The 23201-nt window shown below is 38.3% G+C and overlaps 1 protein-coding gene across 6 annotated transcripts in view; it reads left to right on the top strand.

Moving 5' to 3' along the window:
- Nucleotides 1-23201, top strand: part of TMCC1 (transmembrane and coiled-coil domain family 1) — a 250497-nt gene that overhangs the window by 128840 nt on the left and 98456 nt on the right. Inside the window, exon 1 of one of the 6 annotated variants that reach the window (XM_042979554.1) lies at nucleotides 1861-2249. The exons of the other annotated variants lie outside the window; for them this stretch is intronic. Coding sequence (XP_042835488.1) covers nucleotides 2211-2249 — 39 coding nt within the window. The 5' untranslated portion in view covers nucleotides 1861-2210. Of the gene's footprint in view, nucleotides 1-1860; nucleotides 2250-23201 lie in introns of those variants that run through there. 6 annotated transcript variants of the gene reach the window in all.

The raw sequence follows: 23201 nt of genomic DNA, 5'->3' as shown, positions 1-23201 counted from the left end.
AAGTCTTTTTATGTGTATCTGGGAAGTTTGAGGATTTATATCCTGTTCAATTCATGATTGATATTTTTTGTGTACCTGGATGTGTAGACTTTTGACAGATTTCTCTAATTACTTTTCCCCTTTCTTTTGGAGGTGCGGGTTAGAAAGAATCTTGCAATTCTTTGCAGTCTAGCAATTATCTGGGATTCTAGTTGATTATATCAGAAACACCTCATGTTTATCTTTGAGACAGTATGTCTTTCTGTAAGGAACTTCATTATTTCCACCCCAGTATCTCATTAGGTCTTCCTGCATTCCCAGGAGTTTTTTGAGTACTCAGTTTCATTTTGTATAGGGGGGAAAAAATGGAGGTACTGGTCCTCACACCATTTAAAAACACACAAAACAAAAAAACCACACAGAACTCAGGTTTTCTATCAGCCTACTTTCCACTTGTACTTAAATTTCAGTCAGTTTAAATATTAGGTTACGTTGCATACTCTGAGCATTACATATAAAGGAGTCTTTGCTTTCAGTCACAAAGTTTTCCTAGCTTTGGAATTTGAGAAAAAGTTTAAATATGTTCAACCCTTTTCCATTTAAGGTTTTCGGAATATAATTTTTATGTATACATTTTGGTTACAGTGACTTTTTTGGAGTTGTGGCATCCTGTTACTTGTTTGACTCCGGTACATCTTTTCTACTCTTCCTAAGGTATTATGAAATGTGTGTGTGATATTTGAGGTGAAGTTTTAAAAATTGTACATTATATTTGGTGATATTTGAAACTGGTAGTCTATGACAAGGGCATAGTTGTGAATAACCATTGTATTAAGATCTGGCTTTTCAAATTCATTTTCTACTTTTCTTGCCCAAAGGGGAAAAAAAAGGTAGTAACACTATATGGTTTCCTCATGATAATACTGAAGCTTTAGAATATTCCTGCTTTACTTATCTGAGGAGTTGAAATGCCTAACCCAGGGACTGCACATAGTAGGTTCATTCCAACAAAGGCTACATGTAGCATAAGGTGTTATGCCGTTTACAGGGAATTGAGAATCACTGGAGCAGGGAAAATTAATATATGCCAACAAGTTCTGTTCTGGTCCATTTTTGAAATCATTCAAGAGTAATAATTCAGAGAGGAGCAGAAATTTTCACGAAAATGAATCTATCCTTACGTTGATTATCTGGAAGCAGAATCAAACAGGAAGAGACTGGCGAACGCTAGCAAAATATTTTTTATCTTTGCATCTGCCCTCAGGATTGCCATTTTCATACCTCTACCTACATTTGTTCACTCTGAGCTGTTCGTTTTGTTATGTGTGTAGATTTTAAAAAATTACATCGTTCTTACGGGAGAATGCAGTTACCTCAGGAGGCAGCCTTCGTTTGTTTTGCTTGGTGAGGAAGTTGAAGTCACCCACGAAGTATGCCTTTCTGCACCTGACATTCCTTCCCGCGGCGGGACTCCTCCCCGTGAATAAGAGGAAAGGCTCGGCCAATTACCTTAGACAAAGCCGGACAGCTGCCGAGCCCAGCTGGGAGGAGTCTCCGGAGCAGCGCTGCTACAGTCCGGGGCTTTCTGCCACCTCCTTTCATCCCCCTGGTTCACCCAGCAGATTACCTGAGGTGGAGGTTGAGAAGGGGGTGTCGCTCTTTGCGGGGGACCTCCTCCGCCGGGAGGGCTGGACGGTGGGGGGAATTGTTGCAGTTGCCAGGTTTCTGCTTGAGGCAGATGCTTCCTAACCCCGGCGCGCCACTCCTCCCCGCCACACCGACCAGAACATCAGGTCCGCACGCCCCCCCCCCCCGCCCCGCCCCCCACCTTTGCCGTCCCCGCCCCCGCCGGAGTCTCAGGTGGCACCGCAGCGGCATCCCGGGCTAAGGATTTGGTGGGAAGCGAAGGGGTGGTCCTTGTGTCGGACCCCTCAGGCTGACTCACAGGAAGTGTGCTCGCCGAGCTTGGCACTGGGCGAAGCAGCTCCAGGATTCCGCCCCTCCCTGCCGCCGTCCGCCCGCCCTCTCCCTCTCCGACGTAGGCTTTGCGGTATCTCCCGATGGAACAATGAAGTGGTTCCAAGTTTGCTAAGACTCCCAGGGAAAATCTTTGGACTTCTGTGACAGTCTTCAGAATGTTTCGCCACCGAGTTTTCCAGGAAGCTGTTATTTAAAAAAAACAAACCCTTCCCTTCGTGGATTGCTTTGTCTGAAGATTGCTCAGGGTGACCATGGTTCAACGCTTTAGCCTCAGGAGGCAGCTATCCAAGGTGGGTAGCTTGGGTAGCTTTGTGTGTTTGTTTAGGGGAAACTCTCCTAGGTTCGGCGTGGTTTCCTTTTTCTCTAGAACTGTTCTGTCAAGCCTGCCTTCCTCCAGAGCCAAGGAGGGGCAGGGGGAGGAAGCGCTGCCTTTTGTTCTTTCCTCTGACAGACACAAAGGTTTCAGGCTGACTGCGCTGCCAACTCCAGATTTTGTTCTCCTAAAACCAACGCTGTCCTCCCTGAATTTGGAGGAAGCTACAGTTTGCTTCTGAGGTACAGTTTCCAAGAGGGTGTGCGCGAAAGAGAATAGTGGATAAAAAAAGTGCATCTTTAATTAGCAATTAATCTAGCAGCTTGTTGACCAAGATGAGAAAGCCTTATTGGTCTGTGGAATCCGTCCGGTCGTGCGAAATTGAGTATAAAACGAGGACAACTTCCATAAAACAGTGCAGGAAGCCAAGACCTGTGTGAAAATACTAAAATGAGCAGTTAAGAAACCCGCATACTTAATGAAGGAGTGTGTGAAAAGCAGTAACCAGTGGGCTCACAAATCAAATTTTTACAGAGTTCTGCTTGAAAAGCAGGTTTCATTTGTGCCGTTTTGAGGGAAAAGGTCTATTAACCTAAGGAAAACAAACCTAAACAACAACAACAACAACAACAACAACAACAACAGGCAAAGCTCTCTTGGAAGAGGGACTGCCGATTTTCTGAGTCAGCCCTGGCCGTGGTCAACCCCCTCTTGACCAGTCAGTCATGGAGTTCTCTGTTTAGCTAGTGCAGAATCTAGTTTGGAAAGAGGTGTGCTGAGAGTTGAGCTTTATTTCAAAAATCATTCTGTTCTTGAGTCTGTTTTTAAAATGTAGCACTTGGTGGTTGAATTGTGTCACAGATCATTCCCTGCAGACAGAAGCTTAAACAAATAGTAAATCAGTAGACATTCTTCACTTTCTTGGTGGTTAGAATTGTGAAATCCTGACATGTGTTATTATCTTAAGAGAAAACCTTTCAGTTCCTCACAGGTGACCTCAGTGTAGAATGTGTGCATTCAGGCAAAAATGAGCAAGGCTCTTGGGTCCATCCGCATGTCAAATTTCATCTCTTTTCTTGGATCGCCAAGCCTAACAAGGGACTTTTTATGAGTAGTAAAATACATTTCCCTTGCTTCTCTTCCCCTAATTCTAGGTTTCTAGGTATGTGTGTTGGGGGTGGTGGGCCAAGAAGCCTCCAGGTTTCTTGTAAACAATAAAAAGAATCACTTTTTGTTTCTCTTTGAACAACCTTTAGTTTATATATTTCCAAATTTTGTACTACATTTAAAAAACAGATGTGTAGGTTCTCAGGACAGTGATTTTTCTGCACAAGAGTGTCTGAAATAGTTCAGAGCCAGGTGATAATTTTCTAATTAGAAAATAAATTCATTCTAGGTATTTTGCTACTAATATTTCTCTCCCAATTACTTTTTGAACTGTACTCTTCTCACACTATACTATATAATATATGCTTTATGCCTGGCTGTGATTTATAGAAAAGACACTTTTTGGGTAGAATTAGGAGCACATCTTCTCTGTAACATGAAGAAATAAAAGGCACATTATATAAAAAACATTCAGAGAGGTAACTACCTCTTTCAATTCCTTTTTTTTTTTTAAACACCCCTCTCCTCCACTTTAAGGTGGTTTTTAGGCCCTACACTAAATGATTAGGATCAAATCTAAGGAAATTTGTTTTCTATCACATGCCTTTAATATATAGTATATGTCCAATAATGAATATGAAAAAATAATATTCTTAATCGTTTCAGTCTACATGGGTGCTGATATACGAAAGAGAAATTAATAGGTCAATAGTGTTCTTCTTTTTTTTTTTTTTTTTTTTTTTTTAACGTTTATTTATTTTTGACACAGAGAGAGACAGAGCATGAACAGGGGAGGGGCGGAGAGAGAGGGAGACACAGAATCCGAAACAGGCTCCAGGCTCTGAGCTGTCAGCACAGAGCCCGACGCGGGGCTTGAACTCACACGTGAGATCATGACCTGAGCCAAAGTCGGACGCTTAACCGACCAAGCCACCCAGGCGCCCCAATAGTGTTCTTTTTTTAATTGCAGTGAATGCACTGTACCTCTGTTCTGTCTTTTCAGTTAAACCCATGTTACCTGTGATCACAGGACCTGTCTTAACCCAGTGTATGGTATTTTTGGCGCACATTGAACACTGAAAGTGAAATTAGGTTGTTGTAGGTCAGAAACAGTTGAATAATGGCAATTTCATATGATTCCAACTTTAGTAATCAGTATTTTTGCCAATAAGAAATAATCTTCCACAGGTATACAGTTGTCTTAAGATGATCTCATATTTTAAAAAAGCAATTTCCTATTTTAACAAAAAGAAGTACTCATGTGATCCTCTATAAATTCTGTTGGAAAATTTTTGAAAAAAGTAGTTATAAATATTTGCAGTGATTTTAAACCTATTTAGATTCTTTTTATCTTAAGTTTGATAGCCATATTTACTTACACTGGATATTTTCCCTAGATGATTCCTCTAGGCTAATGGATGTTCACATCTGAATTTGTAAAAGGAGGAAGTAAACTAAGATATAGATGAAGTAAAAATCTTCATTTTTAAAAAGGATGCTCTCTTACTCTTTTTGACTAGATCCCAGTTACCTGACTCCCAGTAGAGTTTTTTCTTTACCCTTTAGACTCTTTTCTTTTTTTTTTTTAATAATTTTTTTGAGTTTATTTTGAGAGAACAAGATTAGGGGAGGGGCGGAAAGACAGAGACAGACAGACAGACAGACAGAATCCCAAGCAGGCTCCATCAGCACTGTCAGCCCAGAGCCCTACTCGGGGCTCAAACTCACAAACCATGAGATCGTGACCTGAGCTGAAATCAGAAGTTTGGATGCTTTAACTGAGCTATCCAGGCACCCTAGATTATTTTCTTTCTGCATGGTTTTCTCACATGTGACTTCAAAAATATTCACTAAGGAAAGCTTTTTCTTTTTGCCCTAAGTCTTCTACATGAGCTAGTCAAAATAGTCTGGAACCTGCCAATGTGGACTTAACCATGTAATTCTCCTAGTGAAACTTCAAGTTAGGTGGTATCAACTTCATTTTGTCATTAAAGAAATCGGTTTGGAGAAGCTAAAGCATTTGCCCAGATCAGCAGGAGGTGGAGTCAGGTTCAAATTTAGGTCGAATTCCAAACCGATTCTGTATCTACCTGCCAACTATCTCCCTAAACTTCTGGTGTTTTAGTCAGTCTACTGTCGTGGTCACTGATGTTTCTCCATATGTTTATATATGGTGATAGAAAACAGTATAGTTAGTAACTTGGGTAACTTCCTTAGAGCAGCTCTTTCCCCTGCAGTTGAAATTAGTATCTAATGGGATTTAAATTTATCAAACTTGGTAAGTGTTTCCTGCAATTGAAGTTTTTTTCCTTTGGCTAGAAAAACATTGATTTGAACAAGATAGTTGATTTAATAAAGCCATATTATATATAGTTTGTAGCTCAACTGCATGCATTTATGTGAACCTTTAGACTGTACTGCCTTTTAAAAAACTTCTATTAAGAAGAAAAAGTTACTCCTGAGTTTCTATAATAATGTTTAAGAGATGAAATACAATGAGTTATACAATCAGAAGGTCTTAAGTCACTCTGGCTCTAACCACCGCTCTCCAATCTTTTAAATCAGTAATAGATGGGCAGCTGGATGGCACAGTGTGTTAAGCATCAGACTCTTGATCTTGGCTCAGATCATGACCTCATAGCTAGTGAGTTCAAGCCCCGTATCAGCCTCTGTGCTAAATCGGTAATAGAAAATTATTTTTTTCCAGAAGCTTCAGTTTTTTAGAAGGTATGATAAAAGCTGAGGAGGCTTTGAAAAATGGTTTTAAGATAGACTATTCTAGTGAAATCTTACACCCTTTTATTTTACTTTTTTAAAAAAGTTTTTAATGTTCACTTATTTTTGAGAGAGAGACAGAGTGCAAGTGGGGGAGGGGCATAGAGAGAGGGAGACAACCTGAAGCAGGCTCCAGGCTCTGAGCTGTCATCACAAAGCCTGACACGGGGCTTGAACTCACGAACAAGATTATGGCCTGAGCTGGAGTCGGATGCTTCACCTGACGGAGTCATCCAGGCTCCCCTTTTATTTTACTTTTGAATGGTAGTGATTTTCATAAATTCAAAAATTAAAACTTACCTGTGAAATATTGCTTCCAACTGTGTCTTTTTGGATGGTTTACATCCCTGCCACCCTAGGCAACCAGTTTCTTATTTATCCTTCCCCTATTTGTTTATGCATACGTAAGAAAATATGAACATATGTTTCCTGACCCTTCTAAAATGAAAGATAAATGCTATACACTTTGTTCTAAGATAATAACTTGGGCTTTACATTTCTAGATATGGATGTAAATAGTTATCTCAGTTTGGGGTTCACATTTATTTTCACATTTTTATGGGAGGCTTAAGTTCTTTAGGACAGGTATAGCAACACAGGATGTACTTTCCATGTCAAAGATAATTAAAATAACAACAAATTAATGATGACTTGATTCTTTTTTCAATTCATACCACATTTATTTTCCTACTTGGTTTGAGTGCTTTCTCTTTCTATATTAAAATTTCTTATATGGTGAAAAACTTAGAAGATAAACAATCATATCGTTATATCTTGGTTTGGCCTGTGAAGAGATTAATATGGGTTTTTTCCTCCTGTTCTCCCATAGATTTGTTGAAATTATTTAATCCATACTTGCAGAGCACTTGAAAATATTATTGTCTAAAATTGTTATTCTTTCCTACATTTGGTAGTGTTCTATTACTTGATATCAGTTTTGTATCCACGTAAGAAACCTAAGATTTCGGGAGGTATTGATGCTAATTTGAATTCTTAATAAAAACATTCTTTTTCAAAAGTAGTTTCTTTTGAATTTCTATCTGATTTCTTTTGGGTTTAGGACTTGATGATAATATATATGACTCAACATAATTTTTCTGTGAATGTATTCTTATCAAAAGGAAGAACGATCTTTCATTTCCATCTTAATTAGGGTCTTGTAAAAGTATTTTAAAGGCTGGGGCTCCTGGGTGGCTCAGTTGGTTGAGTGTCCAACTTCAGTTTAGGTCATAATCTCATGGTTTGCGGGTTCGAGCCCCATGTCAGGCTCTGCACTGACAGCTTGGAGCCTGCTTCAGATTCTGTGTCCCCCTCTTTCTCTGGCCTTTCCCCACTTGTGTGCCTGTGTGCACTCTCTCTCAAACATTTAAAAACTATTTTGAAGGCTAAAGTGGTAAATTTTATACAGATTTTACCCAGTTTTTTAAAAAAGTATCTTTTAAAAGCACCCTTTTAATGTTAAGTACTATATGAGTACAGTGTGGTACTATATGCAGCTTGAAACCCCAAACACATAGGCAAGGGAGTCTGTACTGGATGGATGTTTTTAAGTCATGGAAATGTGCACAACATCTCTCTTTTTTTTTTTTTTTTTAGGCCATTTTTATTTAATTTTATCTCTTTTACTTCAAACTGGTTTCATACTGGGAAATACAATGTTGGTATTTTTTATTAGCCAGCAGTTAAATGCTATCTATATTTTCCTGTGAATTATTAACCCACTTTTAGGAGACTTAAATCAAGTAGTGGTGTCATCAGCATTGAAGCATCATTCTGATGCATTACATAACCAAACTAGGAAGACTGATACTGCTCTTCTGTTAGTGAAGTGAGATCTTTAGCGAGATCAATTCTGTATATTGTGGTTGCAGTGGGAATAGGTAAGGTATAGAGAATGGCTCTCCTATTCAAATATATTGGCAATAATCAGCTAAAACAGAAAAACTAATTTAGAAATATATGTATGGCAACTCTTTAAATTTTAAAAACTATGGTAAGTTATAGGCTGTGGATGTGGAACAGTGGAATATGCTACTGACAGAAGAGAGTTAATCTCCTTGCAAGTGTGTTGCTTTTTTTTTTAAATATATTTTGTTAAGTTTGTTTGTTTTTGACAGAGACAGAGGCAGCGTGAGCAGGGGAGGGGCAGAGAGAGGGAGAGGGAGGGAGGGAGGGAGGGAGGGAGGAAGGGAGAGAGAGAGAGAGAGAGAGAGAAAGAAAGAGAAAGAAAGAGAAAGAATCCCAAGCAGGCTTTGCACTGTCAGGACAGAGCCAGATGCGGGACTCAAACTCAATGAAACCATAAAATCATGGCCTGAGCCGAAACCAAGAGTCGTATGCTTAACCGGCTGAGCCACCCAGATGCCTCAACTTTTTTTGTTTTTTAAGTATACAACAACTATCATTTGGTGTTGATTTGAGTTTTATTTTCCTGAGAAAGATGGATATAGTAAATGACTCAATTAGGTGATTCTTTGAGGTAGAAATGTTTACCAAGAGTTCCTAGTTTTGAAGATCAATGAGCTGATATACTTGAAAGTGCTTTGAAAACTGTAAAGTACTGTATTAATTTAAGAATTTAAGGTGATGGTATTTTCATTATTCTGTCATTCCATAAGTATTTTTTAAGTTTTGTTATTTATTTTAAGTTAAATTTTAGTTAACATACAGTACAGTACTGTTTTCAGGAGTAGAATTCAGTGATTCATCACTTACATACAACATCCAGAGCTCATCACAACAAGTGCCCTCCTTAGTACTCACCACCCATCTAGCCCATCACCCAACCACCTCCCTCCATCAGCTCATAGTTTGTTCTCTATCATTAAGAGTCTCTTGTGGTTGGTTTCCCTCTTTTCTCTCTTCCTCCATATGTTCATCTGTTTTGTGTCTTAAATTATACATATGAGTGAAATCATGGTATTTGTCTTTCTCTGATTGACTTACTTTGTTTAGCACAATACATTCTAGCTCCATCCATGTTATTGTAAATGTCAAGATCTCGTTCTTTTTTTTTTTTTTTAATTTTTTAAATGTTTGTTTATTTTTTTTTTTTAATTTTTTTTAACGTTTTTATTTATTTTTGAGACAGAGAGAGACAGAGCATGAACAGGGGAGGGTCAGAGAGAGGGAGACACAGAATCCGAAACAGGCTCCAGGCTCTGAGCTGTCAGCACAGAGCCTGACGCGGGGCTTGAACTCACGGACCACGAGATCGTGACCTGAGCCGAAGTCAGCCGCTTAACCACTGAGCCACCCAGGCGCCCCAATGTTTGTTTATTTTTGAGAGACAGAGACAGAATGTGAGTGGGTTAGGGGCAGAGAGAGAGGGAGACGCAGAATACGAAGCAGGCTCCAAGCTCCGAGCTATCGGCACAGAGCCCAACACGGGGCTTGAACTCACAAGCTGTGAGATCATGACCTGAGCGGAAGTCGGATGCTCAACTGACTGAGCCACCCAGGCGCCCCAAGATCTCGTTCTTTTTGATGGCTGAGTAATATTCCAGCACGCACACAGGCGCACACACACACACCCCACATTTTCTTTATCCATTCATCAGTCAGTGGACATTTGGGCTCTCTCCATAGTTTGGCTATTGTTGATAATGTTGCTATAAACATTGCTGTTGGCGTTTCTTTACACCAGTAATGAGCAGCAGAAAAAGAAATCAAGGAATTGATCCCATTTGCAGTCGCACCAAGAGCAATAAGAGACATATAACTGAAGAGGTAAATGATCTGTCCTGTGAAAACTATAAAACACTTATGAAGGACATTGAAGAGTACACAAGGAAATGGAAAAAGAATTCCATGCTCGTGGGTTAGAAGAACAAACATTGTTAAAATGTCTGTAGTATCCAAAGCAATCTACACATTTTATACAATCCCTATGAAAACACTACCAGCATTTTTCCCAGACCTAGAACACGCAGTCCTAAAATTTGTGTGGAACCACAAAAGTCCTTGAATAGCCAAAGTGATCCTGAAAAAAAAAAAGTAAAAATAGACACTTCACAATTCCAGATTTCAAGCTATATTACTTATGTTTAAGGTATCTCTGTATCCACCGTGGTGCTCAAGCTCATGGGCCTGGGATCAAGAGTTGCATGCTCCCCTGACCGAGCCAGGCAGGCACCCCATTCCATAAGTATTTTTGAAAAGAAGTGACTGTTCCTTAAAACTGTGACTTAAAATACACACACACGTACCCACCTCCCTTTTTGTATGTACATAATTTTGTATGTCTTTTGGATAGATAACAGTGATTGCCTGGGAACACTTGGGTTGGGAGTAGGAGGTAGACTCGCTTTTTAAAACTATTTGTCACATACATAACTTTCTTAAATAATAGCTCTAGTCAAATATGTTAAAAGTTCAAAATGTAGACATGAATTTCAAGCTCATTATTTTTCAGTGAAAACGATTGCTAATAGTTAACTTAAAGGTTAATGGTTAAAAGATGGTATTCTTCTAGGCTTGGTGCTTTCTCCTAACCATCCATGCAAATTGAAGATAACCTCTCTGTGTAACACATAAGTTTGTAGTATAGAATCCCTAACCCTTTAAGAATTCTTTAAATGAACCTCTTTGGGCTAATTTAATCATACTATTCTGAAAGCATATTTTGGGAATGCTGTATAAAGATAGGAAACACATTTTGTTATATGTGTTTACAAGATGCATGTAAAAATAATATGAAATATTCAGATTTGTTCTTAATCATTTTGGCTTACATGAGAAAATTAAAAGGAAAATTTGCTCTTTTGGACACCCTGGGGTTAGTTAGAACTTAACTTTTGCTCTATACACAGACCTGTAACAGAATCCCATTGCAAAATGCATCAGTTAAAAAGAGGACTGTGCAAATGGAACTTGCCTTGTGGTAACACAGGATATTTCCATTAAATTTCCATTTGTTTTATCAAAAGAAGCTTATCACTTTGTCTTTACTGGAAGCTTCAATATAGTATCAGCTTTAAGGGAATTCTAATATGAACATCCTTTCAAAATCTAAGATTTAGTTTATATTTCTTCTGGAGAAATTAAACCAGGGTAATGCGATTGCTAGCGTAAATGGCTTAACTTCTGTGGAGTGAACAGAGAGGCAAATCTAGAAAACTATCCTTGAGATGATATATGTTGGTCATTTAATATTATTGCTTATTGTGTGGAATTTTAACTGCAAGCTCTTAATGTAGTTGTCTAATATTTTTCCCTGTTTTTTAATCATTTGAAGATATACAATGAAATGATACAACACCTGAATATAACTGCCCATTCTTTCTTTGATGTAGAGTATGTATGTGTGTTGAGACTTAGGAAACTAGCCACAAAGTTTGATCTCAACAAATTCTCTTTGGACACGGTTGGAAATCTGATCCATTCTACTCAGTAGCTAGTGGTGAATGATTATTTGAATTTTGAGTCTTATGAAATGACGTTATTGATCATCATATTCAATAACCCCCAACCATTAGGACTTTAAGAAATTTTAGAGCATATAATGTACATTCTGTGTATATTCTAACTTAGACCTTGGAACTTAGTAAGTGGAGATAGTAGGTTGTATATAAAGATTAACATCTACTTCATTTCTTACTACTAATTTCCTGTATACGTATCACTCTAGCTCCACTACTTTTTTGCTACTTTTTTTTTAATGTTTATTTATTTTTGAGAGAGAGAGACAGAGTGTGCGCTGGGGAGGGGCAGAGAGAGAGGGAGACAGAATCCAAAGCAGGCTCCAGGCTCTGAGCTGTCAGCACAGAGCCCAACGCGGGGCTCGAACCCACAAACCGTGAGATTGTGACCTGAGCCAAAGTCAGACGCTTAACCGACTGAACCACCCAGGCACCCCTTTGCTATTTTTCAAATGTACCACAGTTCTGCCTCCATTCCTTTGCATTTGCTTTTCCTTGTACCTATAAAGCTGTTCATCCAAATACAGGTGGTCCCTGACTTACAGTGGTTCAGCTTATGATTTTTCAACTTTATGATGTATGAAAGCCATATGCATTCAGTATGAGTGATACTTGGAATTTTTAATCTTGATCTTTTCCCAGGTTAGCAATATGTACTATGACACTCTCTTGTGATGGTAGGTAGTGGCAGCAGTGGTAGCTCCCAGTCAGTCACACAATCACAAAGGTAAACAACTGATAGAACTATTCTGTACCCATACAAGCCATTCTGTTTTTCACTTTCAATACAATATCGAGTAAGTTACATGAGCTCTTCAACACTTCATTATCAAATAGGCTTGGTGTTAGATGATTTTGACCAACTGTAGGCTAATGTAAACATTCAGAGCACAGTTAAGGTAGGCTAAGCTAAGCTATGAAGTTTGATAATTTAGGTGTATTAAATCCATTTTCCACCTAACAGTATTTTCAACTTACGATGGGATTTATTGGGATGCAACTCTATTATAGGTCAAGGAAGATATGTATCTGTATAGATTTCTCTTGTACATCTTTGAGGTCACAGCTCAGAGGTCACCTTTTCAGCAAGGTTTTTACTGTTCTCTTTAAAATAGTGAAACTGCTTCTTACAAACACACACCTTTCCCCCAACTCTCCTTATCTCTTCAGTTTCTTTTCTTTTTTCCCTCCATTGTATTTAGTATCATCTGATACATTGTATATTTTTCTTTTATGTGCCCCACCCCTGGTATAAACCTTATGATAAGGATGGTTGTCTGTTTTGTTCACTTCTATGTGTAGAAACATAGAATAGTATCTGATATCTGATAAGTGCTAAATAAATATTTGTTTCATGAGCAAATTTATGAAAAGCAGTAAAAAAAAAAAAAAAGTCACTAGTCTCCTTGTCTATTTTCTTCCATCTCTTCCCATTTTACTGCCACCATCCCCACCCATCACCATCTAGTCGTCGTCTTCTTCTTCTTCTTCTTCTTCTTCTTCTTCTTCTTCTTCTTTTTTTTAATGTTTATTTATTTATTTTGAGAGCAAGAACATGAGAGTGAGTCGGAGAGGGGCAGAGAAAGAGAAAGAATCCCAAGCAGGCCCTGCCTGGAGCCCATCATGGGGCTTGATCCCACAACCGCAAGATCACAACCTGAGCCAATATCAAGAGTCAGATGCTTAACCAACTGAGCCACGCAGGCACCCCATGGCTACTTCTAATCGAGCCTCCTTTCTGCTGCAAAGTAATCTCCTGTCTGATAAGACTTGCCGTGTAGTAGATACCAAATAAATATTTGTTGAATATTTGTGACTATTATCTTCTTCCCCAGATAGACAAGTCAAAAAATCAGAAATGGCAATAAATTGGCACCTTACTCTGGTTCTTTAATTACAGGTATCCACTTTTCTGAATTCATCTTTTCAATGTGATGGAAAGAGCCAAGAAGTAGAAACCCAAAGTTCTTCCATACTTTGTGATTTCAGGCAAATCACTTAATTTCTCTGTGCTTTAGTTCCTGAATCTTATAATGGCATTATGTTTACTCTTATTACCTCCTAGGAACAAATAAACAATGGATATGAATATGTTTGGAATAGTACTTAAAACTGTTAAATATAAGGTAATATTCCAGACCACATTTTACAACTGTAGGTACTTTTAAATAGTCAGGGCCATGAAAGTAGCTTTCCTTTTTTTCTGTTTGGGCACATATTGGAAAATAGAGGATTCTCTCCCCACCTCCTCTTTATAAATAAAGCTCTGTGTCAAGGGGTGATAACCTACCACCTTCAATAAGTGCTATATGTTGTGTGAAAGAATTATCACAAAATAAATGCTAGAGCTGTACTGACTTTTGGAAAGTTTTTTGTGATCTGGCTGCATTTTTCTTGGACTTGGAGATTTAGAAAATTCTTCCCTTACAGATTTTGTCATTTTCACTCCTGCATAAACATCACTACTTAGAATCCCTTTCTCTGTTATTAAGTGAGCAAGTACATTTAGATATTTAGATAATATAGAGACTGTTAGGTATCTGACACCTTTAAGAGTTTAAGCTGAGAAAAAGGATTCATGCTTCATTCATCTGAAGAGACTAGTGACACAGTATTTGAGCTATAACTAGGTTTGACAAACCTAGTTTGCATTAACAATAAAATATATTTGTGTCTGACTTTGTACAGTTGTGAATATAGTGGCTTCAAGGACCACCTTGCCTATTTCTCAAGTCAAGGGCAAAAAAGGCTGCTGTAAAATAGTTTAAGGGACACAGTGTAAATGGAATTTCCATTCTGGTTTCTAAGTTGGGATTTTGAAACATTTTTTTAGCTTTTATCATTAAAGTTGTTAGGAATAGTGCTTTAGCTGATAAGTGGGAATTGTTTTCTGCTTCCTTCCTTTGTCCTCAAAACAAATAAAGAAATAACATACACAACTCATATGATAATCAAATGGTACTCAGCAACCACCAGAAGAGTATAGAAAAGATAATGACACACATTCCCTAGAGATGCTCCTCTCCCTTTTTTTCCAACTCCTTTTATACCAGTAAAAGTAGTTCCCCATAAGAGTCAAAGGAGGAGTAAGCAGTGAGAGAGACTATTACCTCTATCAGTATCACTCTAATTCTACAGCTTTGAAGACTTCAAAATATAGGCGTTGTAATTTCATCAGTGCATATGCTTTGTCAAGGTCTCCTATGTTACTAAATCCAATGATCAATTCTTAATTATCTTGATTTTCAGCAATATTTGGCACTTTAAGACTCTATCCTTAGTGAAACACTTTCTTCTGTTGGCTTTCATGATACCACACTCAGGGTTTTTCCCCTACCTCACTAGTCATTCAGTCCTAGTCTCCTTTCCTGATTTCAGATTTTTTTTTTTAATGTTTATTTAATTTTGAAAGAGACAGAGAGACAGAGTGGGAGCGGGGAGGGGCAGAGAGACAGGGAGACACAGAATCCCAAGCAGGTTCCAGGCTCTGAGCTGTCAGCACAAAGCCCAAGAAGAGGCTTGAAGTCACAATGGCAAGATCACGACCTGACCTGAAGTCAGATGCTTAACTGATTGAGCCACTGAGGCGCTTCTCCTTTCCTGATTTTAATTAATACTGCTGTACCCTAGGTTCAGTACAATTTACTGCTTTCTTGGGGATTTTATTTAGTCTAATGGTGCTGAATACCATCTAAATGTTGACAGTTCTCAAATGTACATTCCCAGTCCTGATCTTTTCCTTGAACTCTGTATTCAGATCTCCATTAGGATATCTAATAGGTATGTCAAACTTACTGTGTCCCAAACTAAGCTCCTGGTTTCCTCTCTCCTCCCTGGGTTTCTTGGTCTTCTCCTTCTTGTTTATTGGCATCTCCATCCTTCAGGTCTAAAATCTTTAATTTGATGCCTCATTCTCATTCTTAATGCATCAGCAGATCCTCTTAGCTCCACTTTTTAATATGTCTACAATTTGCATATTTCTGGTCTCTCCTACCATTCTCTTTCTCATCTATTTATTGCATTAATCTCCTAACTCTCCTCTGTCCCCTTTTCTCTCTCTCTCAAAAATAAACATTAAGAAAATTTTTTTAATAAATGAAATCTTTTTAAAATATCCAAGTTATCCATACCTCTTACTCAGTTTGATCCTATGAAGTAGATAGGACAAATATTGTTGTCCCACTTTGTAGATATATTAAGACTTCAGTGTTTCTTAAAATTCTTTGATTTTATTTTTTTAAGTTTATTTTGAGGGAGGGAGAGAGAGCGCGCACACAGGCATGAGCAGGAGAGGGGTAGAGAGAGAGCGGGAGAGAGAATCCCAAGCAAGTTTGGCACTTATACTGCCAAAACAAGAGATATTTCTTTGTTAATATCTTTTGAATTCAACTAAAATCAAAGAGTTTGGGGACACCTGGGTGGCTCAGTCAGTTAATCCTCTGATTCTTGATTTCAGCCTAGGTCATGGTCTTATGGTTCATGGGATTGAGTCCTGCATCAGGCTCTGCATTGACAGCTTGGAGCCTGCTTGGGATTTTCTCTCTCCTTCTCTCTCTGCCCCTCCCCTGCTTGTACTCTTTCTTTCTCTCTCAAAATAAATAAATAAGCTTAAAAAAAGAACTCTAGCCCAGGTTTGTTTGTTTAAGTAGGCTTCACATGCACCACAGAGCCTGGTGAAGGGCTTGAACTCATGACCCTGAGATCAGGTGTCAGATGCTTAACCAGCTGGGCTACCCAGGTGCCCCTCTAGCCCATGTTCTTAAGATAGAAGGAAACCTATGATGTAAAATAGTGTGCTAAGAAATTTTGTCTAAGATAATAGCTCCTTCCAATAGAATTTTGTGTGTGAATGAGAATATATCTGTGCTGTCCAGTATAATAGTCACTAGTCACATGTGGCTGTTGGGCACTGGAACTGCATCTAGTGTGACTGAGGAGCTGAATTTTAAATTTAATATAATTCTTGATTTAAATAACCACCTGTAGTAAGTGGTTACCATGTTGAACAGTGCAGAAGAACACTGGATAGTATGGAGAGTGAACAGACCAGGATTGAGACAACAGGTAGTAGTAGCCTTTTAATCAGGCATGAATGATGAAATTTAAAAAGGGAGAATGTCCATTATTTAGAAGAAAGATAACAGAATTCATTGAAACTGAGATGGAAGAAGGAAGACAGATTTTAAGCCAAGACCCTGGGTAATGAGGAATTTAATTGTTAAGAAAATAGAAGATTTGGGTCAAGCTGATGTTACTTTGTTGGTTTGGGTGTAAGTTTGAGTTTGTGGATATTATGTCTTTGGTGAAGACTGAATAGCTAAGTGAAGTTTTGCATTTGGAAATAGAGAATTGGGGGTTAGATAGTGATCATGATTATGATGTTAGTTTACAGGTAACAAAGTCACAAGTGGAAGGCTTTTGAGCAGATACTAAAGGAATGAAGGTGATGTTGAGTGTCAAATGCCAAAGAGAAATTGAAGTGAAGATTGACTGAACTTAATCATACAACTGTAGATATAGTAGAGGTAGAGACTCTAGAGATTTTCATCTAATCCATTCATTTTACAAATGAGGAAAGTGATGCTCAGTGAGTGATGTGAAATGAAATGTTTAAATATACAGAGCTTATAAATGTCAAATTGAGGGCTTGAATCTAACTTCTTTGCTGACCCTTTCAGTGCTTTTCCCATTATGCTGGCAAAACAAAATCTTACTGAGAAATTTCACTAGAACATAATGGAAGCTAGATAACAGAGTGATAAGAAAGTAGAATATGGGATGGAGAAATGGAATTAGTGAGTGTGGGCAGCTTCTTTGAAAAACCTGGCAGTGAAAAAGGGGATTGAAATGAAATGCAATTGAAGGAGGCAGTGAACTCAGACCAAAGTTTTTTTGGTTCTAGAAATATTGAATAAACTATTCTGGCATGACAGGCAAGGGATAAAAGTACCAAAGTGGTATTATCTTCTTATTGCTGGTTGGGGAGATAAAGTAATTGACTTGTAAGATATATCATCATTGGAGCCAGAAATAGTCCTTAGATCTCCTGAAACTATTAAGTGATCAAACCTTCTTTTTTCAGAAAGAGTCCTACCTTACTGCACATTATTCTGTTTTGGTTGAAAATATAGATTGTTGATATGACTGGCATTTTACTTGGAAAGATATGACTTCATGATATTTCCTGTTCTTGAGGCTGCTTGATCTTCTAAGGTCTAAAAGGAATTCAGAGAGGTAAATCTTTGAGCATGAAGACTTTGAGTATGTTCGTTTTATAACTTAATTACATAACCACCACTATTTGAGGATATTTACCTTGATATTAAAGAACCAACTACTATGGAAGTTAAATGTGCCATAATATGTTTATTCTATTTCAAAGCTGGGGGGGGGGTGTGGTTAGAGGGGAGAAGGTTCCCTGATTCCCTCTCCCCCTACCAAAAATGTACCACAAGTGATACCTTTTACCTCTTTAAAATACGATAATGTATTGGAAAGAGAATTTTTAGTGAAATGGTGAATACAGGTGATGAGAATGCAACCTGGAGAAAGAGAAAGAATTTAAGATTGTTAAGGACCCAATGATTGTTTGATGGTTGTTTATAGAAAAAATGATTTTAAGAGACTTCCTTAGCTTTAGCCAACTATGTGGAAAATGAAGTTAAAATATGAGATCTTTTAATTTCACCGTGATGTCTTAAAAGTAAAATTCCCTTGTCAGCAAGGGAATTTAAAACTGAAAATTACATCTTGGAATTTTTTTTTTAATGTTTATTTATTTATTTTGAGAGAGAGAAAGCGCATGTGCCCGTGCATGCAGGAGCTTGAGCGCATGGGGGAGGAGCAGAGAGAGAGAATCTCAAGCAGGCTTCCTGTTGTAAGTGCAGAGCCCGACACAGGGCTCGAGATTTCACAAACTAGGAGATCATGACCTGAGCCGAAACCAAGAGTTGGTTGCTCAACTGACTGAGCCACCCAGGTGCCCCTACATCTTGGCATTTAATTTCTACTGTCAACTCATTTGTGGGAGCACAGGACCAATCACTTAGTTGATTTATTGCTGCTAGGTAGTCTCTGTATGTTACGATGAAAAATGTACTGTAAGTCATTGAATTCTGAATAAATTACCAAATCAAAAAACGGTTGTTCGATGCTGGAGTCTCAGAAGAAAAAAATACCCACAAACAACAAAACATAACCCCCAGGGTGGAGTTAGGCTGTTGTGTTTTTTCTTTTTTTAAAGGACCATATATATTATCTTGAGAAAGGAGTATATCTCTAGCAATTATGCTGTATTTCAAAGGGATCAGATATTATGAAATTCCACCTAGACCAAAGGCCAAAAATGGAAAAGTATCTTTAGCGTTACAGAGGCCCAAGCACAAACGTATAGTGATATAATTAGGATGTGTCTTACTTTACAATTCCATGCTCTTTTGGCCTTAATATTAAAGGAAAACTTAGATCTGTGTTTAAATTTTGAATTGGTTAGTTTTTATTCCAGACCAAGGTCTATTAATGTACTCTGTCTAGTAACTAGACTACCTGAGAATATTAAGAAACTTAAATGGCTGTGGTTTGCTTTTAGAGCATTTCAGCTTAGAAGAATGTGTCTTGTTTACTTTTTGCTTGCTAAGCATGTATGACTGGCAAAAAGCCTTGTAGCCCTGCTGCCCACATGGTCTGGACAAAATAACTAGTGGTCTGTTAGAGAAGAACAAAAGAGAAACAAGAAAAATAATTTTCCTTTGGCCAGAAGATATCACTGGAGCCTTGATTGCTAGAGTTGAAGCAACAACTAAAGTAGAGGGAAATCAATGGAAAGTAGTGTGTGCTGGTAGGAAGGAGGCATTTGGGTTGGGGGTTGGATTGCATAGCACGCAAAATAAAGGTTCCTATTGATCAGTGGTATTTCAGCCTCATGTTCCCAATTGGAATTTAAGTGAGAAGTATTCTGGCATTTTCTTGTTTAGTGTTTCAGAGGAATTTGTGTTCTTTCAGCTTAGTGTACATTTATTCTTTATTTAAAAACAGGCAAACTTCTGACTCTCATGGGGATAATTAAAGAATATAATCTGACAAAATAAAATCACAAAAAATGATATACAATTGGACTGTGATACCATTCCTTCTAACCAGTCGACTTTTAGAAAAGTCAAGAAGTCTTGTTCTAGAATAAGATAAGCCCAAGGAGCCTGTGTTTTGAGGGGAAGGCAGGTATGTGGTATTTCTCTGAGTCCTTTCTGTGGGGGGTGAGAAGCTAAATAAATAGCTATGCACTGAAGTCTGTGAGTCTGTTGACCTACTTTTAAGTCACTTAAATGCTTCTGTGTCTGTGCTGAAACCAAACTGGAACCTTGGAAAAAACCTTGAGATGGTTCCTCTCAGTAGTTTCCCCATAAAAATTCCCATCCCTTTGCTTATTTATTTAGTATTCTCAGAATAGATTTGGATTATTCCCCTAGGAAGATTACTGTAAATTGCTATAGTGTGCTGGCATTTTCTTGTACATTTTTTCATCAGTGAAGGGAAGATCATTTAATAGTGGTAGCTGTGATTTATTGGGTGCCTGTTGTGTTGCAAATATTATACTCAGCACTTTATGAACAAGATCTTATTTAATCTTCTCAGCAGTTGTGATAATTAAGATTTGATTGAGACTTGTCCATAGCACACTTAGAGAAGATTGTGTCAGTTCTTGAGTAGTCATTGAATAGTGTTACATCTATTTTCTTGTTTAATTTTATTTAATTTATAAATGTTTATTTACTATTTTTGAGAGAGAAGCATGCGTGCTTGCATGCGTGCAAGTGCGGGGGTGGGGGGGTGGGGGGAAGAGGAAGAGAGAGAGAGAGAGAGAGGCAAAGAATCAAAGCAAGCTCTAGGCTCCGAGCTGTCAGTGAAAGAACCTGATGCAGGGCTCCAGCTCACAAACCATGAGATCATGACCTAAGCTGAAGTCGGACGCTTAACCAACTGAGCCACCCAGGCACCTCTCTTGTTTAATTTTATATCTCTGTTTCCTAACTCCTTAGCATAGTTCTGGCACATGGTAAGCGCTTAAGAAATGTTTGTTGACTGTATATTTGACTCCATTAAATACGTACGTACTTTATCTTAAAGCCAAGTTCCCTTTCTAATAAAGAATATTCTACAGCCTCCAGCACTTTGGGAATATTAGCTGGTTTTTCTCCTTTTTCTCTGGCCCTTGTTTTTTGCTTCTTTTGGGGTGCCCCTATTCCTCTGCTCATCCTTTAAATGTTGATGTTCCTCCAGGCTCTGTTTTAAGCCCTCTTATATTCTCTATACTTCCCATGGGAAATATCTGTTTCATTGGCATTATTTGTTATTCATGTGTGGAAGATGCCCAAATCAGTATCTCCAGTTAAGATTTTTCTTCTGAGCTGACCTTCAGTTCCATTTATTTTATTCATATATTTGTTAATTAATTCAGCAAACAGGTATCAACTGTATTCCATCTACACAAAGCATAGCAGTGAAAAAGATTAAACAGGTTTCAATTCTCATGGAGCTTATGTTATCGGGAATAAACAAGATTACAGTTCTAGTAAGTGCAATGAAGACAGTAAATCAAGGTAATGTGATAGAGCATGGTTAGGGAAGAATTCTCTGAGGAGGTGATATTTGAGACCTAAGGCAGGGAACAAGACTGGTGTGTTTGTTGAAAGGAGGAAAGGAGAATAAAGGAAAGTGAGATAATTCCCTAATGCCAAAAAAAAAAAGAAAAAAAAATTTTTTTTCCCCCTAAAAGCAGGGAAATACTTGGTCAGTGTAGGTAAGGCTAAGTGAGAGCAATTAATAAAAGATGAAAAAGGGTACATATCATGGAGAGAATTTTTGACTATGGTACATTTGTTTTTATTCTAAAATTCATAGGAAGCCCTTCAAGGGTTAAAGTAGAGACTAACATGATCTGATTTATATATTTAAAAAATTTTTTTAATGTTTATTTATTTTGAAGGAGAGAGAGACAGACAGACAGGGCATGAGCGGGGGGGGGGGGGGGGGGAGAGACAGAGAGTGGGGGAGGGAGACACAGAATCCAAAGTGGGCTCCAGGCTCTGAACTATCAGCACAGAGCCTGACGCAGGACTCGAACTCAAGAGCCGTGAGATCGTGACCTGAGCCAAAGTCGGACATTTAACTGACTGAGCCACCTAGGTGCCCCTGATTTATATTAAAAAAATTTTTTTTTTAACGGTTATTCATTTTTTGAGAGACAGAGCATCAGTGGGGGAGGGGCAGAGAGAGAGGGAGACACAGAATCTGAAGCAAGTTCCAGGCTCTGAACTGACACCACAGAGCCCCATCCATGCAGGGCTCGAACTCACAAACTGTGAGATCATCATGACCTGAGCTGCAGCTGGATGCCCAACCAACTGAGCTACCTAGGTGCTCCCTGATTTATATTTTTTAAAACACCACTCTGGCTACCATATGAAGACTGGAAAATGGAAGTAGATATATGGAGACCATGGAAGGAGATAATGATGCTTTGCAGTAGGGTGGTTAACAGTGGTATTGAAGAGAGGTGGACAGATTTGTGCTATATTTTTTGAAGGTGGACCTGACAGGATTTGGTAATGGATTGAATGTGGGAAATGATAAAAAGCCAGTTGCCTATTTGACATCTCTTCTGGGTTCAGAATCACCCAGTGTTTAACATGGTCCAAACTGATCCCCCTCTTCCCTTCCCCTTTCTTTTCCCAAACCTACTTCCTTTCCAGTGTTTCTTTTTAAGTGGTTCTCTATGAACCCATTTGCTTAGGACAGAAACCTAGTCACTATCTTCCATTTGTAATTCTTTTTCCCTGCATATCTCTCCCACCTCAACCAGTAAAGGCCATTGATTCTGTATTTGAACGTACATGTCTCTATCCATAGTATCACACCTGGATTTCTACCTCAGTCTTTTCACTGGTCTCCTTCTGTATCATTATGCTTATCTGATCCATTCTGGATGCTGCAGACAGTGTTTTGTTTTGTTTATTTAATTTATTTATTTAAATTCAAGTTAGTTAACATACAGCATAATATTGGTTTCAGGAGTAGAACCCAGTAATTCATCACTTACATATAACACCTAGTGCTCATCCCATTGAGTGCCCTCCTTAATACCCATCACTGATTTAGCTCATCTCCCCATCCACCTCCCCTCCAGCAACCCTCACTTTGTTCATGATAGCCAAAAGTCTCTTACAGTTTGCCTCCCTCTCTATTTTTATCTTATTTTCCCTTCCCTTCCTCTATGTTCATCTGTTTTGTTTCTTAAATTCCACATATAAGTGAAATCATACGATATTTGTCTGTCTCTGATATTTCACTTAGCATAATACACTCTAGTTCCATCCACGTAGTTGCAAATGGCCAGATTTCATTCTTTTTGATCGCCAAGTAGTAGTCCATTGTGTGTGTGTGTGTGTGTGTGTGTGTGTGTGTGTGTGTGTGTGTGTGTTTTATATATCTACCATACCTTCTTTATCCAGTCATCAGTTGATAGACATTTGGGCTCTTTTCATAATTTGGCTATTGCTGATAGTGCTGCTGTAAACATTGGGGTTCATGTGCCCCTTCAAATCAGCATTTTTGTATCCTTTGGATAAATA

The sequence above is a fragment of the Panthera tigris genome, chromosome A2 (genome assembly GCF_018350195.1).
Source record: "Panthera tigris isolate Pti1 chromosome A2, P.tigris_Pti1_mat1.1, whole genome shotgun sequence".
In the NCBI taxonomy this organism is placed as follows: Eukaryota; Metazoa; Chordata; class Mammalia; order Carnivora; family Felidae; genus Panthera; species Panthera tigris.
The sequence above is the reverse complement of the archived record's forward strand: the minus strand, read 5'-3'. Positions and strand labels throughout refer to the sequence as shown.